General features: G+C 37.5%; 1 protein-coding gene across 2 annotated transcripts in view; it reads right to left on the bottom strand.

Moving 5' to 3' along the window:
- The window catches only part of LOC126185078 (peroxisomal targeting signal 1 receptor), a 237,663-nt gene that overhangs the window by 56,363 nt on the left and 162,087 nt on the right, over nucleotides 1-19,213 (bottom strand). For both annotated transcript variants that reach the window (XM_049927863.1, XM_049927864.1), the window contains exons 8-10: nucleotides 16,507-16,692; nucleotides 15,242-15,370; nucleotides 9,913-10,058 (exon numbers count right to left, since the gene is read on the bottom strand). In XM_049927863.1, the coding sequence (XP_049783820.1) occupies nucleotides 9,913-10,058; nucleotides 15,242-15,370; nucleotides 16,507-16,692 (461 nt within the window). The remainder of the gene's footprint in view (nucleotides 1-9,912; nucleotides 10,059-15,241; nucleotides 15,371-16,506; nucleotides 16,693-19,213) is intronic.

Raw genomic sequence — 19,213 nt, 5'->3', positions numbered from 1 at the left:
TGACATGAAATGTGTAATTATAAAGTAAAATAAGCAATCAATCAGCAATGTTTTCTTTACTGTTGAAAGGCATTTCAAAAATACAATAGTTTTGGTGGATTTTATTGACCCAACAGGAAACAAAAATGAGAAATCAAAAAATTTTTCATATTTATATGAGAACCCTGAATCCTCACTGTTCAGAAAAATATTGTTGCTCCAGGGGAGTAGGAATTACGTATGTGAATGATAAATTTTAAAAAAATTGCATAAATTATGAAATTTATAATAAAAGGCGTCTCAGTGCTCTTCCATATGGCTAATACATGATTTCCAAGTGTCTTTCCAGTACATGTACATCTATACCCTCAAAGTCACCTTGTACTGTGTGGATGAAGGTAGATCTGGTACCACTATGAGCCCCTCCCTCTCCCCCTTTTCCCTGTTCCATTTGTGAATGGAACATGGGAAGAAAGACTGTCTACAAACCTCCATAGGTGCTATAATTCCTCCGATTTTCTCACTGTAGGATATAAAATGTAGACTGGCAATGGTGAGGGAAACGTTTCTGAAGAAGAGAAATTTGTTAACACCGAGTGTAGATTTAAGTGTCAGGAAGTCTTTTCTGAAAGTATCTGTATGGAGTGTAGCCCTGTATGGAAGTGAAACATGGATGATAAATAGTTTGGACAAGAAGAGAATAGAAGCAGCTTTTGAAATGTGGTGCTACAGAAGAATGCTGAAGATTAGATGGGTAGATCAAGTAAGTAATGAGGAGGTACTGAACAGAACTGGGGAGAAGAGAAATTGGTGGCACAACTTGACTAGGAGAAGGGATCGGTTGATATGACATGTTCTGAGGCGTGAAGGGATCACCAATTTAGTATTGGAGGGCAGTATGGAGGGTATAAATAGTAGAGTGAGACCAAGAGTAGTATATACTAAGCAAATTCAGACGGATGTAGGTTGCAGTAGGTACTTGTATATGAAGAAGCTTGCACAGGATAGAGTAGCATGGAGAGCTGCATCAGACCAGTCTATGGACTGAAGACGACAACAACAACAAGTGGGAGGAAGTAATGTGTTGCTCAACTCTTCTTGGAACATGTTATCAGAATTGCAAAAGTAAACCTCTCTGCTATGCACAATGCCTCTCCTGTAGCACCTGCCAATGGAGTTTGTTGAGCATCTCTCTACTGCTCTCTTGATAGCTAAATGATCCTTTGACATACTGTGCAACTCTTGGTTAGATCTTCTCAATCTCTTCTGTTAATCCAACTTGGTAACTTGATTAACAATACTCAAGAATCAGTCGAACAACTGTTTTGTAAGCCAATTCCTTCATGGATGGATTTCGTTTCCTTAAGATTCTACCAATGAATCTCAGCTTGGCATCTGTGTTTCCTACTATTTGTTTTAAGTGGTCATTCCACTTATGTTGACTTAAAATAGTTACTCCTAGATATTTTGCCGAGTCCTTCTGCTTATTCACAGATCTCAACTTCACTGCAATATAGCCAGTGCTGATGGGTGGCTGTCCCATTATGTGTCAACTGCTGATAAATAAACACAGGTTTGCTAGCAAAACCTGTGGAAGATTTCACATCATGTCCACCACCAATAAACAGAAATGTGTTTACCAGTGGGTTTACTGAAAGCTCTGGATGGAACTGCAGGGCCATCATCATCCCACATGGCACTACTAATCATAGGCTACTTCCCTATGCTAGTCACACGCCTGATTGGGAAAGGGACAAATAACCCTACGCCCAGCGTGTATATACGGTGATGCCTAGCATCTAATCAGCAGTTCTGTTTCCAGAGCCAGTTGTGGATTATCACTACTTCAGCTTGTCTACAAGAAGTCAAGTCATCAGTAGTGTAAAGCCATCACTCACTGCTGGCCATTGTCTCTCTGGACTTCATCTCTACTCCAGCCAGCCACCAAGCAGCTAACAAATCGCCAATATGGAGGCATCAATCACCACTGACCACTGCCTTGTTTGACTCTGCAGTCAAGGAACCATAAATTTCATATTTGGGAATGAACTCAGTAAGATACTTCCCATTTGTTAAATTCAGTGATTAACTAGCACCGGGACTTTGTCAATCACTGATTATTGACTATTCCTTTGAATCTTGGCCCAACAAGTGAACTGTTTCATTCAACTGTTGAACTCTGTTCGAGAATATTAATCTCTTGTGTGAATTATCCTTAGTTGTGCAAACTTGGGTTTGGCCTTGACTGAAGAACTTGTTGCAATTGTACTCACTGAGTAACCAAAGACTCTGCTTTCCAATGAATTATGTTCCAAATGTATGCACATAAACTGTAATAAAAGTGTTGCTTTATCTTGCTGTCTGTGAATATCAGTTACACATTTTGTTCCATTTCAATCATGATACTTACTGATGATGAAGATATCTGAACTTTAGTGCTACCATACATTCCCAGAATGACTACTGCATTATAATGCATTTTCTTCAACTTTTTATAAGTAGTGTTTTCGTCACTCATATCCAATTGTTCTAATTGGTCACTCTCTCGTTATCAGTATGGTGATGCAGACCTTGGGCATCTGAGTGCAGTCACTGTTTTTGCTAACTGGATATTCAATGAGGACAGGAGCTTCTTTCAAGAGCTTCCTTTGCAAGAGTTGTCACATCTGTACACTGCCCCACCTCAGACGAGTACACTGCCACCTCTGCCATTTCTCCGTTTCAGTTAAGAATGTGGTTCAACCAATTTAAATGGTAGGAACAGCATTCTGAGTACTATGAGACTCAAGATAACACTTGATGAAAGGCTTTTTTACTTGTGTACTCAGGTGCTACACTGTATTGACTTCTACAGGAGTGCCATAAGTTCAGATGAAGGCTCACCTAACAAACTACTATGCTTCGTATAATGTTCTCAGTGGTATTCTGACCAGTAAACAATCCACAACATCACCCATGGTATTGCAGGACTTCGCAGACTGGTAAATAAACTCTAAGCTCAAAGTTTTTCACCACCACAGGGCCAGCATCTGCCCTCTGGGTGCAAAATTTCTACAAATTCCAAGTACCATATGCTCTTGCTTTCATTATCTAAAAAATTATGTTTCTACTGTGGCAAAAATTCTTACAGGAATGACAACTGTAGTGATTCGTTTTCTGTCCCAATTAGAAACTTGCTTCCAATACACATAAAGGTAATAAGGGGGTTAGTGCCTGTTTTGCCAAACAAAGCAGCATCCATAGTTGATGCACTCAAAGGTTCTGTACAATCCTCCACTCTATTAGTTATACTCTGGACTCACATTCAGGAGGACAACTGTTTAAATCTCCATACAGCCATCCAGCTTTAGGTTCTTCCATGATATCCCAAAATTGTTCCAGTCAAATTCCAGGGTGGTTTATTTGAAAAATGTATGGCTGCTGTCCTTCCCCATCCTTTTATAATTGGGGCTTGTGCTCCATTTCTAATGACCCTGCTGTTAACGGAACATTAAACTCTAATCTCCCTTCCTTCCTTTTCCATTAGCTATTGGTATTGATTCAATATTAGATGTTTTATCTGCCCAGTTGTCACACATCAGTGATCGTGAGCCCCAAGAAGCTTTGACTGCAGAAACAACACCCATTGTGCCACTATCATTCTAGTCTACAGGTGAAGCTATGACTGCACCTCCAGTTTATGTAGCCACATCACTAGTTTTTCTTGGCTCCACCATTCAGGATGTGGACCAGTCACCATCTGTGTGTAGCACATCAGACTCTATTACATACCCACAACTGCATAGTGCCACAGAGTTGGACCCTCCTCTGGACAATTCTGTAGCACCGGCCACAGATTTAGTGCAGAGTGGTCTGATTATACATTCACAGAAGGGACCAGTGGTATAGATTCAATATGCAAGACAGCTTTGTGCTACATCATTCAGGGACCACAGCAGGTGTTTCTCAATGTTGCAAATATGTATGATGATTCTTCGCCATTGTTTACAATCCTATCACTCGGTCATTAGTGCAGAGCCACATCCCTGCACTCACTACTTCAGTAGATGTGTACCAAATGGAGCAAGGTAATCATGTTCCTGAGGAAACTGACACACAAAATATCAATTTCAATCAGTACTGGTCAGACAAACTTAATAGGGGACCTGTCCTCCCAGCCAGATCATTCTGCTGGCGTTACAATAAATAAATTAATGGATTGCATCTTCATGATTCTACTTTCTCAGGCTCCACCTCTCACTTCCACTGAAAGAACAGTATTAACTGGGCACCTATGACAAAAAAACAGCAAGATTTCAGCCATTCCCAGATGTGTGTGACTCCGTGTTGCAATGGGACTGTCTTGGATATGCATTACAGTTCATGTTGCTGACAGCACACAATTAACTAAATGGTCTCTACTCAACTCTCCTGTACAAGGCAGTTTCCTTGTCCAGTATGTAAAAGTTACAGGACAATAAACACGCATCAAGCACTGGTCAATAAACACAGGCTTGCCATTGGACCTGCAGAAGACTTCATGTCTTAACCTTCACCAGTAAATAGAAATATATTTACCACCAGGTTTACAGAAAAGAAAGCTCCACCACATGAAACAGGGGTGCCAACATCATCCCAGGTGGTGCCACCTTTGATGCACTACCTCTCTATACTGATCGTGTGTACACCTGGGAGATCGACAAATAACATTCCACCCAATGTGTACTTAAGATGCTGACCTGCAGCTAGCCAGCAGTTCCATTCACAGAGCCAGTTGCAGATCATCATCACTACTTTAGCTAGTCTACAAGTAGGCAAGTAGTCACCAGTGTGAAGCCATCGAAAGCAATCACAAACATCACAATATATTTTATGTTGAAGTTACTGTTTCCAGTAATTTGTCACCTGAAGTGTAATAAAAAAAAATCTGTGGACCTCTCTGCCTATTTGTATGCAGTACGTAACATTTATGCTCAGGGTGAACTGCCAGTCCCTATACCAATCGTCAGCCTATTGCAGCTTTTTCTGCAGTTTGTTGCAGTTTTTCTGGCATTGCTACCTTCTTATAGGCACAGCATCATACCATAGAATAGCCTCATGGATCCTCGAATGGTATCCATTTCTTCATTAATAAAAATTGTGAACAGTAACGGCTGTACCACTTTCTCTGGTGTTAATCCTGATGTTACCTTTAAATATGTTTATTTTATTTCGTTAAGAACAGTGTGTCGAGCTCTGTCTGTAATAAAGTGCTAATCTAGTTGCTTATCTCATTTTATACACAATAAACTTTTATTTTGTTCACCAAACAGCACTACAGACTGCAGGGGTTGGACAAAAATATGGATATCCTGTGAGAAATGCATGCCTAGACACAATTGCAGATGCTAGCCGAGCCTGCAAGCTGCACTGCTGTATTTGATCATGAACGGCATTTGTGCATTTGTCTGCCATGGTCATAACAATGTTCTGTGTAGCAGTGAGTGATTTATGTCAGAGTTAAGTGAATGCGAACATGGGCAAATTGTTGGTGCTTGTATGGTGGATGCTTCTGTTACCAAGGTAGCCGAAGTGTTTGGTGTTTCAAGAAGCACCACATCAGAGATTTATATACAGAGAAAGTTGAAAATCATCATCTGCTAATTATGATTACCTGGCATTGCTACTAAACTGGAGGCAAGCTCAAAATCTAAACACAGCTGTTCTAATACAGAAGTTTATTGACCCAGACTGCATAAAAATACACAATGATTACTAGTTCCAGCGAAATTGAATCAGCATCTTCAGATCATTTGCATAGAAAAAATTTTTACAGGGCCAATCCATTTCATCAACTGTTCGCATTAGTTGGACACAACTTAGAGAGACAGCAAATAGTACTGTCTCCTGTCATACAATAAGAGAGAAGCTCTCTGAACAGTGCATAAAAGACATAAATAATATACATAAGACATGTATAAAATCCTTTCATATTGTGTGAAAGGATTTATACACAACTTACGTATTTTATTTGTACTATTGTGCACTGTTCGGGCAGCTATTCTACTACGGAATATCTCTGTAAGTTTGTCGAATTAATGTGAACAGTTGATGAAATGGATTGGCTGTGTAAAATTTTTTCTATACAAATGATCTGAAGATGGCGACTCGGTTTCACTGAAACTAGTGATCACTGTATATTTCTATGTGATCTGACAGAATGAACTTCTGTAATAAAAACAACAACTGTGTTTATCATCTGCCAAGTTACAACATAGCTGAAAATGTGTGTTGAATGAGTGCAACAGATCGTCATGGAAGAGGATTGTGACAAAAATTTCCGTAACAGAACGAGTGCTGCAAAAGTCGCTGCAGGATTGATGTCGCAGTCATGAACCTTATCCGCACCGAGACATGAAGGGAGCTCCATAAGCAGATAACTGTAGAGCAAGCTGGAATTAAAAAACCACTTATCAGTGATGCAAATCCCCGTGACAGGAACACATGGTGCCGAAGCCACAAAATGTGGGCTACGGAGCAATAGAAGAAAGTAATTAGATTGGGCGAGTCTGGTTTCACATTGTTTCCAACTTCTGGCCAAGTTTACATCCCAAGAGTGAAATATGGTGGGAATTCAATGATGGTATGGGCACCCATATCATACTATTGCATGAGACCCATGGTTACTCTGCAAGTTTGTTTTACCATCAAGGATTATGTGACTGTTTCAGCTCATCAAGTCAGTATCATGGTACAATGTTTGTTTCCCAATAGTGATGGTATATTCCAAGACAACATGGCAGTGGTTCACACAACTCACATCATTCAGAATTGGTTTTGTGAGCACAAGGATGAATTTTCACATCTCTCCCAGCCACTACAGTCATCAGGTTTCAATATTATTGAGCCTTTGTTGTCTACTTTGGAGAGAACGATGCATGATCACTATGCACCTCCATCATTTTTACCTGAATTTGTCACTATTTTACAGGAATTTTTATAAGATTTCCTTGAAAACCATACAGGACTTGTATTTATCCATTCTGATACAACTGAAACCTGTTTTGAATGCCAGCAAGTTTTCTACACCATATCAGACATGCTAAAGAGTTGTGTTTTTGGCGTTTCCATATTTCTACACACCCCTTGTGTATCAAATACCTTCCAGAAGCCAAGGAATGCAGCATCAACTTTGTTGTCACTGTTTATAGCACTCTGGCTCTCATGAACAAGTAGAGAAAATTGAGTTTTGAAAGATCCCTGTTTGTGGAGTCCATGTTTATTTTTATAGAGGAATTTTCATTGTCCAACAAATGTCATAATGTGTAAGAATAAAACACATTTCATAATTCTACAACAAATTGACATCAGTGGTACAGACATATAATTATGTGCATCTGCCCAATGACCCCCCTTGAAAATGGGAACGATACACACTTTTCCCCATCAATAGGAACCCTCCATCACTCCAACAACCTAAAATAAATTACTTCTAGGAGGAGAGCAAGTTCTTTTGAATTATCTCTGCAGAACCTCATTAGTGAAGTTGCCTACACACTACTTAGTAGTTTCTGTTCCACTATCGCTTATCTCAATATCTACCATTTAACACTCATGCACTGACTGAAAGTAGGAGCTATGTTATGATTTTCTCTGGTGAAACACTTTTGGAAGACCATATTCAGTTTTCCAGCTTCTCCGTCTTTCATCTTCTGTTTTTGGTGCTAGTATGATCACTGAGAGACCAAATTTATGATTTTGATCCACTTGCTGACTATGTCAGACCTAAACTTCTTAGATCATTTGTCAAACTTTTACTTTCGGATTTATTGAAAACTTCTCACATTGTTCTGCTTTGCACTTTGTTCAGTTTCTGTTCATCAACTAGGCTTTGATTTCATTTAAATAAAATGCTGATGCTCACTCTGCTTTGTTCCTAACGTAGCTCTCAGTCTCAAAGTGTCAATGCCCAAACCCAACTGACTGGATTTAAGTCTGTTGACTTTGTAAACCATTCCAATACCAATACCAATACTTCTTTCTAGATGGGTCTTCAGTTAATTTCTTTCATGAGTGTTAGCTGCTGTTAACTTACACAAATTAGATGATAGGAATCTTTTCTGCTAGATAGAGAGATGAAATGGCTGGTGGCATACTTTCATCTAAAATATGAGTGTATTACTCCAAGTCCATCCTGGATGAAAATCCAGCTAATTATCCCACTCAAACTGTCACATTATGCAGTAGTGACTATGTGATCTGGCAAGTAGCATATGTTATGCACTTTTCATAAAAACTGTCCACCATTCTCGTAAGAAAAAGTAGGAGATCCGAGAGGTACTGGAGACAAAAGTATGCATTCTTTCCAATGACAAAATACAATGACTCATTTCTTGCAGACCTGGAGACACAAACCAGTTTCCAGGAGTTCAAGCAATTTTACTTCTTAGTTGTACATAACAACATGATGCATTTTACCATCAATAAATCCTTGACCCAGTATCAAATCTGGTTAAATATCCCATAGAAACATATTGCTTTTAGATAACATCAGTCCAACACTAAAGAAAAAAGGTTTGAAAATTAAGTAGCAGCACATGCATAGTTTTCGTGACATATGCACAAAGTGTACAAGAATGGTTTGATGAAGTAGACCATTATGTTGAACTCGGGACATGTTATAGGATACTAAAACAGGTAGATACTGATACAGGCTGGTAGCATTCCATGATGGTCTGCAGCCCTTTTTGTAGTTGGGTGTGACTTGTTCTCTGTTCCACTCACTATGAACAGTTCTCTGCTAAGGAGATGCACAGTAAGTTACAACTGATAGCATGTCAGGATTTCCAGCCATTTACAACTCCAGGGATATGGACTTAATAAAACATATAAAGCAGTAACTGTACATGACAAGTAGTCACCCTGACACAGGCAGTCTGCAATAGTGCCTGAAATGTTGGTAGTTTTATCACATGGTAAAAAAAAAAAAATCAGATTGTGAAAGCCCACAACAGATCTATCTGAGATGCAAAATCCCAATTCTGTATACAATTTATCACAAATTTCATGAAGCCCTGGACCTTGTTATGGTCAGTGGATGAGAAATGTGATGCATTGTTAGTATATGGAGATATCAAAGGAACGGAAGGATGAACATCTGCCTCAACGATAGTCTGGGTACAGCCACCACATAGCCACATAGTAAGACCTAGTGGCAAAGCAAGTGCCCAGAAACCCAAAGGCTGCAGTATCAAATCTGGGTCAGACCATAGAATATTTCAGTCAGCATTTAACCTAATCTTTGCCTCACACTGATGTCAAGGCTTTCCAGGAATGAAAAGTTGTTCAGATTCTAGGTTAAACTGTAGGTTCCCTCTCTCCTCGGTAGGATTACTAGGGTACGGATAAGCACAGGCAAGTCACCGAAGTGGCACTCATTCTAAGACTTCCACTAGACCATCGAACAACACCCAGAATTCTTATTAGACCACCATCATAATGACTGATAGATCTAGAGCAGCACAAGCATTATGGGTGTTGTAACACCATGACACCAGTAGAGTGGTCATGGCCATAGTCTGGGTAGGTAAGACTTACTCACCCCCCCCCCTCCCTCTCTGTCTGTCTGTCTGCTTTTTGCAAAAAAAAAAAAAAAAAAAAAAAAAAAAAAAAAAAAAAAAAAAAAAAAAAAGAAAGAAAGAAAGAAACACACTTAAAAATGTTCAGAATGTAACCAAAAGTACAAATTAATTTGCGATGTGAATGTAAAATGACTCGTTCCACATCATTACGATTTACAGTGCAAAATGATCCATGGAACAATTATCTACATAAATCTAAGTAATGGTAGCAGTGATGGTGGAGGAGGAACAGTAGAAGTAGTCTTAAGTTGAAATAGGTGAGGATGATGACTAGCAAATACAGCTTAGTTATGAATAACATACATGCATTCATATATACATATATGGTAACAACCTTTTTAGAAAGGATGATCTCAAGCCAGCCTTTGAAAGAACATCAGCCATCATTCTTTCTGTCTCTTCAGATTGTGTATTTCCTTCTAGTGCCTGACCCTGATCTGCAATTAAGTCTTTGTATTTAGGATTTGCAAACAGCCATCTCTGAAACAGTATAAAGGAAGCATGAGGATCAACTGTGGGCACACATGCGCACACACATTTAAGCAATTAAAGCAGGTGAATTTTCAATTATAATTGTGGAATACATTCATTCCTTTTATGACAGATATTATTAACTAGACCGCATTATGTACACAAAGTTATCATCTACAGACTGAAGGAAATCATATACCACTGCATACACAGATTAGAGGAACCTTGCTTCATAGTATATCATTCGAGCTCACCTAACATTTTGCACTTCACTGTGGTTCCTGGAGATTTCTATTGCTCCAAAAACTCTTTCTCCAGATTCCTGCACTGAAAATGCTGTAAGGTGGCATAAACAACAAACAAGACACCAATGTCTGGATATTTACTTATCAGGGAATATGTCACATTTTGTACCAGTTTTTGGTTGATTACAAACCTCACCTTAGCCAACATTGGCTAAGTTTCCTCTGGAGCTTTCTATTATTATGACATAAATCTAGCACACCAGCAAATTCTGAAGATAAATGAGCATAAGGTGATATTTAGTTTAGCTTGCGCACAATGTATGACATCAGCTTCGCAATGAGTTGCCAGTCTTGAAAAGTCTGAGATCTTTTAGCTCAACTCTCAGGTAATGAAGCTGTTACCAAAGCAGGGAGATGATACTTTGCGTAATAGCAAATGATGACGTGGTCTGTACCCAGTTCTACTTGTTTTTTAATCATTTAGCAACTCTTGTGTTGCATCACAGAAAATTCAGTTATGAGCTCAGAAACACTATTATGTAACTTGTGCTCACATTTACTAATAACCACAGTTCTATTGACTGTAAGAGAAGCAGTTGGTGTGGAAAGGTCTACTTAGCACTGCAACTAGACCATATGCTAACACCTCTACACAATTCTACGCATTGTACAAATCTTTTGGGCACTGATGCACGAACAGTATAAAATGAATGATTTCCACACTGAAACAATATGAAAAGTGAATGGAAAATACACAAAAACCAGACTGCTGGATGGACTAAATTCAAGTTTGTGCACAAGACAACTATCCAAATAATCAATTTAAAAAAAAGTGACAAACGAAGTTAAAACTGGATCAGAGTTTTGCAACAGAAATTTCGTGTGTTTATAATACAATTACCATACATTTAACTAGTTAAGATACAAATTATTTGAACGTCAGATAATTATACTTTGGTCCTCAGCCTACTACACATATGTTATCACAAACATTTGATTTATTTAGGTGATCTAATAGCAACTTAAATGAAGCAAACCTCCTTATACTACGCTTGTATTTCTAACAAGTGATGTAATTTGTCCCAACCACATGTAATTCATTCTTTTCATAATAAAAATCTATAGTCCTATCAATCACAAGTACCTTGCTTTTCCACTGGTCTTATCTTTCTGCATTTTTTTTTCTCAATATGTCAAGTGGATAGGATGTCTATCAAAGTTAGAAAACAGATGATGGAACAATCAAAGACAAACACACCCTAAATTATGGAGGCATTGGGCTGTGGATAGGTAACTAAACATTGGGGGTCAGCTATTAGTTCCGTGTTCTGTTCCGCAGCCCATGCATGCACGCAACCCCCCCCCCCCCCCCCCCCACACACACACACACCCCTGACCTTAATCATTCAATTATCTGCAATTTACCAAAAGTTTTTCTTGTAATCCTGCCAGATGTATTGATGGATGATGGCATACTATCGACATGTCTCACTTCATCTACAGCCAGCAGTCACTGCAAGTGATAAACAACACAATATCTCCAGCTAGCAAGAGGTCACATGGGCATGTCAGATGGCCTATTTATGACCCCCACACTGCACGCCCAGCCTCACTTCTATTTGCTGGAGAATGTGTTGTTCTGCTGAACGAAGTATTGATGATGACTCTACATTATATTGGTCATTCTTTGTACTGTTTCATATTGTGATGGGTCTGCTTGGTAACTGAGTACAGTGACATCTACCAACAGCTGATAACTTCTACTTTGGCAGACTGTCATACCATTCGGGTAAGTGATTAATTTCCATCGAGTGGTTTCTGCCACCATAACTAAAGCTGGGGTACTGACAATTGTTTCATTTATACCCTGGACAATTAACACGATCAGTAATACTTCTGAACAATGTGTCAGTTATTCTGTATTTCAGTGTAATCACCAAGTGTTACTTTTGTGATATAAACTGGGGACTACAAATGATTTCTATCGCATGAAAGCTTCTAAATGAATCTTTGTATCAGTGGTAGCATAACCAATCCAAAATAGTGCATCACACAGGATGAGTGCACACAATTCAGCTCAAGAATATGAGCTAGCAATCAACATCCTTCAAATGAAAGAGAGGTTCGAGGTTGAGAAAGACATAAAACAGGTGTGATATGAATGTAATGTATAGACTATTGAAAAAAATTAATTTAGGTATTAGTGCTATACAATATTATTCAAGGTAGTCTGGTGGAACATTGGTCTTCTTCAACCCTGAATCTGCCAGTCTCTGAATTCCATTTGAAACGGCTTATGATACAATGCAGTATGAACATTTTGCATGTTACTGAATTCTCAGAGTTAAAGGTCATGTGTTGTTCTGTTAGCCTGATCATTTGTTTATTATGAAGTACCAAATCTGTGATAAGTGCATTTCAGCCACATGTATACTTCTTGTTGTTCCAATTTTCATGGATGTTAGTGAAAAATCCACATATGATTATACTTTTTTCATACATTCTTCTACAAGTCTCATCTACACTCTTTTCATGTTGCAAGGTCATTTATGAAGTTCTCAATTTGTATGTAATTCTGTTATTGTAATAGTCATTCCTATTCACACTAAAAACATTTATTATATCACATTTTATTGACTTTTTCTTAACACTGGCCAACAAATGTTGATACAGACCATTTTACATTTCAAATTTTGCATCACATTTAATATTTTACCATCTTATTGCTAGAAATTTTCTTAGTACTGTGAAATTGTGTGGTGCACTTGGAACTGGTAAGAAACACTATACACGCTCTACGTTGTACAACTCTGAAGTTTTTTGCATACACTTTAAAAGTTTGAGGAATACAAAATATTCAATTTTTATTATCTCTTAGCTTAATTATTACAGTAAGTATCCGTTTGAACAATGCATGAGGATAAGGAAATTTACTGTCTACAAATTCCTTAACACTGCAAACACAATCAATAACTAACAATTTATGAAGATGCTTCTCGAAAGTCTCATTGATGGTGGTAGCTTGTTATATAGCTTCATTCCTGTGTGTTTAAAAGTACTTTTGGCTCTTGTGCTGCTTTGTAAATTCTACATCTAGTTTATATTTATTTCAAGCTTCATGGGAATGGATAGCTGTTTTGCTAGGTAAAGAAATTTTTTGGTGGAAAGAAGACATGTTTTAATATAAAGGAAAGGTACGGTCAAGATGCTGAGGTCTCTAAACTGCTTTCGACATGACGAGCAGCTTTTAGATCCTGTGACTGCCCTTATAGCTTACTTCTGCCACAGGAACACTGTTTGAGCACTGTGAGAGTTGTCCCATAGTTTTATTGCATACTGCATATGAGACAAAGAGGACACAGTAAGGAGGTAGTAGTAGTTGTTTACCAACCAATGTTTTCAATTTGCTTAACAAAAAGACTACTTTACATAATTTAATATGTAACTGTTCGGTGCAGCTGTTCCAAGTCAATCTGGGATCCAGGTGGATTCTGAGAAGTGTGACCAAGTCACATGCATTTACTTTTTCATTTAGCTTGTGCAGGGAGAAGTACAGAGTTTCTGTCTTGCTATTGTTTAGGACGAGATTGTTTTGTCAAGCCATATGGCTGACTTTTCAAGCATTACTTTTGTTTTTTTCCTCACCTCCACCAAGTTGTTATCCATGGTAATTGTATTATGAACTTGTGATGCAAGAAAGTACCCAGGCCTGCTGTGCACCTCTAACAACTGGTACGGCATTTGATTTATGGTTATTTACCAAAACTTCCTGCATTCTGTTAGTCAAGTATGATTTAATTAGTGCCTGTTTGTTATTCTTGATACTATAGCACTCTATCTTATTTATGAGTATTTTGTGGGAAACAGTGTCAAATGTTTCGCTCAGGTCTAGTAGTAAGCCAAAACTGAAGTAATTTTTCTAAAAATCAACAAGAATATCAGTAACAATAGTTTCTATGGCATTTTTTACTGTAGACAAACCTGCCCTAAAACAAAAGAGCAAAGTGGAAAGTAGATTTTGATCCTCAAAATAGCTCCAATGTTGTAATTTAATACAACATTATATAATCTTAGATGATATAGGTATGAGTGATATTGGACAGTAACTTTCAGGTCTGTTTTTATCCCCTTTCTTATAAATTGGGATAATAATAATAATAATAATAATAATAATAATAATAATAGCCTTCAGGACCTAGGGATATTTTCCAGTCTTAAAAGTATTACTGAACAGAAAGGTAAGAGGTGCAACTATAATGTCAACTGTCTGTTTTAGGATGGTATTTGAGATGCCACACAGATCTTCACTGTAAGAGCTATGTATGTTTGTGGCCACTTTGTATACATTGTGGCAGGTAACCTGTTTCCATTTACAAGATAAGTTATTTGAGTCAGGGATGCTTATGGAAGTCCTAGCAGAAGTTCCAGCATCCAGTGTGGAGGTAGTCGGAGCTTCACGCTTAGTGCCATTTACAAAGAATTCATTTAGTATTTTTCGCAATATTGGAGTTACTTGTCTGTTTTTGTGTTTCTTTGCTATTGTGTTTATTACCTTGAAGGCACCTTTACATTTTTTGCTTTAATTTTCAACAAAAGCATCACTGGTGCTCCGCTTTGCTTTCTGTATTTTGGGCCTATATCTCTTCCTCACTTCTTTGCGCCTCTGTTTTAATTCTAGGTTACCAGTTTTAGCCGTTTTATGTAGGGCAACAACAGTGTTTCTCTGGTTATGCAGTTCAGGTGTAAACCAGTTGTTCGTATGTAAGTATCTTATGAAAACTTTTAAACAGAGCATTAATGTTAAGCAAAAACATACCATTTCTAGTAATGTTTCATTGCAGTGCTGTATTATCTGTAGCAATGGTTTTACTATCACTTATGAAGCAGTATATTTTCACATATAACTATTTTAAAAACTCTGCTGTGTAATTGAAAATCATTCCTTACCTCCAGAATGTAACAGGCATGATTAGGGTAGTTCTCATTTGTCAAACTGATTGCAAGAGCTTTCAAAGCATTTAAATTATAGGGATCCAGCTTCAATGTTTGCATCAGGCAAATAATGGCTGCAGGGTCCTGTGAAACAGTAAAGAATTTGCAAATGAAAACTATTAACTACTGAAGTGTGTATTTTTGCACTTACTGTTAGTGCACCAATGAAATTACTAGCCCTTTCAATGCCAATAAAGGGTTAAATCACTTAGACTGTTAAGTGCATCACACAGACACTAGAGTGAAGTCCTGGTCCAGCCTTCTTGGTTCAGGTTTTCCACATTTGCTAAAATCACTCTCTGCGAATCAGAAAGGTTCATTTAACAAGATACCAGACTATCACAGATACTAGCACACAGTATTTACTGTAACTCGTATAATCCCAGAAAAAATATTGTGGAAACAGAAAAAAGGAATGGCTATTTCTTAATGTTTTCCAACATCCCCAAAGAGACTTGAAAAAATTATACGACTGTTTAAAATTTGATACATAGGAAGACACAACTGAGTATCTTTAGGAGCTACTGTTAATCATTTCACTGTGCACTCTATGATCAAGACGCAGTGCATGAAACAGAAGAAAATTCTAGAGGCCCAATCATTTAATACACCTGCACGTGCATATTCCCAAGGTGTAATTATTTTACAACCACACACTATTTACTCTCTCTGTCGTTCAAAGATCATCACAACAAATGTGCATGTCCTCTCTCTGAATACTTTATCATCTTAGAGCATGAAACAACACGGTGAGACAAGAGGCTAATGAACATTGTAATAAAAATGAAATTCAGTCTCCCCCCCCCCCCCTCTCCCCTTACAATAAAGACCAATGATTTTCCAACATGCACCTTAATTTTCTGCATATCTTGTTGCTTTTGCACATCACATACAATGGACTGGATCTGTTAATTTTGGTAAAATCAAAATGAAATCTGTCCGGATGTTGAAGTATTCTTTGGGTATCTTGTGATTATGATTTTCATTTCACTTTATACAGTGCATCATCACAAAGTCTCTCAAGCAATCATCTAATGTGTGATTTTATGAGGGGAATTTCAGTTACAAAGACTTCGTTAAACAAGTTGATGTCCAAGATTGACATATCCATATATCATTAATCAAGCACAGAGTTGAGAGAGAAAGATAGTCCATACAATATCACATGTCAAGGGAAAAAGAGGAATAAGTAACAAGTTTAAAACAACTGCAAGTCTCACCTGTTCATTGAGTGCCTGTGAATTTCCTAAAAGCAACCATGCTTCTGCATTCTTCTCATCCTGTTGACAAGCAGCTTCAAAATAAAGAATTGCTCCAATGAGGTCCCCTGCTGCTAATCTCTCCTTTCCTTTAACAAGTGGATCCTCACATCCAGATACTGGGTTGTCCTCATCAAATTTGTATAACTGCACAAAATAAGAAATTACTGTTAGTCTGTAAAGCTTAGTGACATGTTCCTTATTAAAATCTATAGGAAATGGCATGATCAGATTTCAGCAGTTCACTGAAAACGAGATCTTAAGATCTAGACTGTTTTATTTGCTCTATATAACCAGGAACTGTCCTGACTCCCATATGAAATGGCAAGGGTAGAGAGTGAGAGAGTGTGTGTGTGTGTGTGTGTGTGTATATATATATATATATATATATATATATATATATAGTAGAAAAATTAATATCAAAATTCAGATTGCAATCCCTTCAATCAGCATTTCACTACTGGTACCACACACAGTTATTATTCTCAGTCTGTTTGCCTACCGTCAACTACATGTCACAGCATAACAACCAAGTCAATACGAGGTCTCTCATTTTACATTATCTGCTCTGATGGGTATTCTCTCTATGTCTCCCCCCCCCCCCTCCCCCCCCACTCCTCCTCTCTCAATGTGAAGAGAGTGCATAGGTCTATGTGTAACAGGTAACGGAGGAATAAAAATAGTTTGTTTCACTTGAATACTATATGGGAGTAAAAAGCAATGTCTATGAACTTCTTTTATTAGACTAACTTCATTTTAGTGTAGCGTTAACATAGAAGGAGGAGTTTTGACATGTGTAAAAGTTGGAGATAAAGTCAAAAATATTGGAGCCAGCAGTTTTTGTGTAGATCACACTCTTGAAGCATGTGCTGTCAGTTGTTACTGCAGAATACTTCTCTTGTAATTTTAACAGTATATAGATCCCCTGTAGGAAACTTTCAGCTATTTATGAGAAGCCTAGATGTATTACTGAGTTACCTGTCACACAAGAAAAAGCAGTTTGCAGTTTGTGGAGATACCCATGTAGATGTGTTAAAAGATTCTGATAGGAAAAATGAACCCCAATAATTATTTGACACTTTAAATCTGATTTCAGTAGTGAATTTTCCAACTCTGGTGCAGCAAGATAACAAGACCCTGACTGATACCATTTTTATTGAGAGTACTCAGGTTGAATCAATTAATGTGTATCCAGCTGTTAATGGACTACCCGATTAACTTAACAGAAATAAACAATGTAGTATCTTACAGCACTGAGGCATGTTCATACCAAGCAGTGAGGCTTATTAATGTTACTAGGATACAATGTTTTAAGAATAAGTTCTAACAGGTGGTTGGGATGAAGTATATATTGAAAGAAATGTTAATGTAAAATTCAAGATTCCATATTTGTGTCAATTTTTGAAAGTGGCTGTCCTGAAAAGTTATCCAGAAAGTGGATTAAAAAGCAAATTGCCATGGATAACCAAAGAGAAAATATCATTTAAGAGGAAAAGGTAAATCTTTGGTATACAAATACCAGAACATATAAAGATCAAACATTGCTTTCACCCTACAAAAAAAGACTTAAGTTTAAGGAAAACCATTGAAACACGCAGAAATATGTACATCACAACAGAAATAAATAAGTGGATAGTAAGATTAAAACTATACGGGATATTGTTAAACAGGAGACAGGACAACCAGCCAGGGCACAAGACACTATCACTATTAAGCTAAATGACAATACAGTGACTGACAATTCACATGTTGTGAGCATTTTTAACACTTGTTTTCTAAATGCAGCAGCAAAAATGGGATTACACCATTCAGTTGAGAGAGCAAGGGAATATATTACAAATGTCATTCCACATAACTTTAAGCAACTCGAAATAACAGCAACGTCCTTCACTGAATGTAATAGAATTAGAAAAGGTCTCAAAACCAAAAGCCCTTATGATGTTGAGAGAACTTAAAACAGAATTCTGAAGAGCTGTTCTAATTTACTCAGCAATATCTTGCGTGATAAAAATAATGCATCACTTGCGCAGATATTTTTTTCTTTACAGATTAAAATATACAATTGTAAAATTTCTTAACAAGAAAGGTTAAAAGGAAGACTTAAATAATTATTGTCCACTCTTTCCGAAAAATTTGAAAAAGTAATGTATTCAAGAGTACTGTCATATTTAAGTGATGACAATTTACATAGTACATCAAGTTTGGATTCAAGAAAGATTGTTCGGCTGAGAATGCTATCTGAACATCCACGCACCAAACATTACAGCTCTCAAATAATAAAACATTACCTGATGGTATTTTTTGTGATATTTTCATGGCATTTGATTGCATAGATCATGTTACTCTCAGAAAAACTCAAGTTTTATGGAACTGATAGCTTTACACAAAAGTAGTCTAAATCTTGCTTAAGAACCAGAATGAAATAGTGGTGCTAAATAATTCAAACAATATCGGAAGAGTAGAAAATTTTAGTGATTGGGGAGAAATCACACAGGGAGTCCCACTGGGTTCAGTTTTAGGTCCCTCCAATTCCTTGTACGTGTGAATGACCTTTCACTTAGCAATCATCAAGCAGAATTGGAACTAGAGTAAAATTTCACTCTGCAGCAAGATGTGCATCGATTTGAAACTTACTGGCAGATTAAAACTGTGTGCTGGACCAGGACTC

The sequence above is a fragment of the Schistocerca cancellata genome, chromosome 4 (genome assembly GCF_023864275.1).
Source record: "Schistocerca cancellata isolate TAMUIC-IGC-003103 chromosome 4, iqSchCanc2.1, whole genome shotgun sequence".
NCBI classification, from domain to species: Eukaryota; Metazoa; Arthropoda; class Insecta; order Orthoptera; family Acrididae; genus Schistocerca; species Schistocerca cancellata.
The sequence above is the reverse complement of the archived record's forward strand: the minus strand, read 5'-3'. Positions and strand labels throughout refer to the sequence as shown.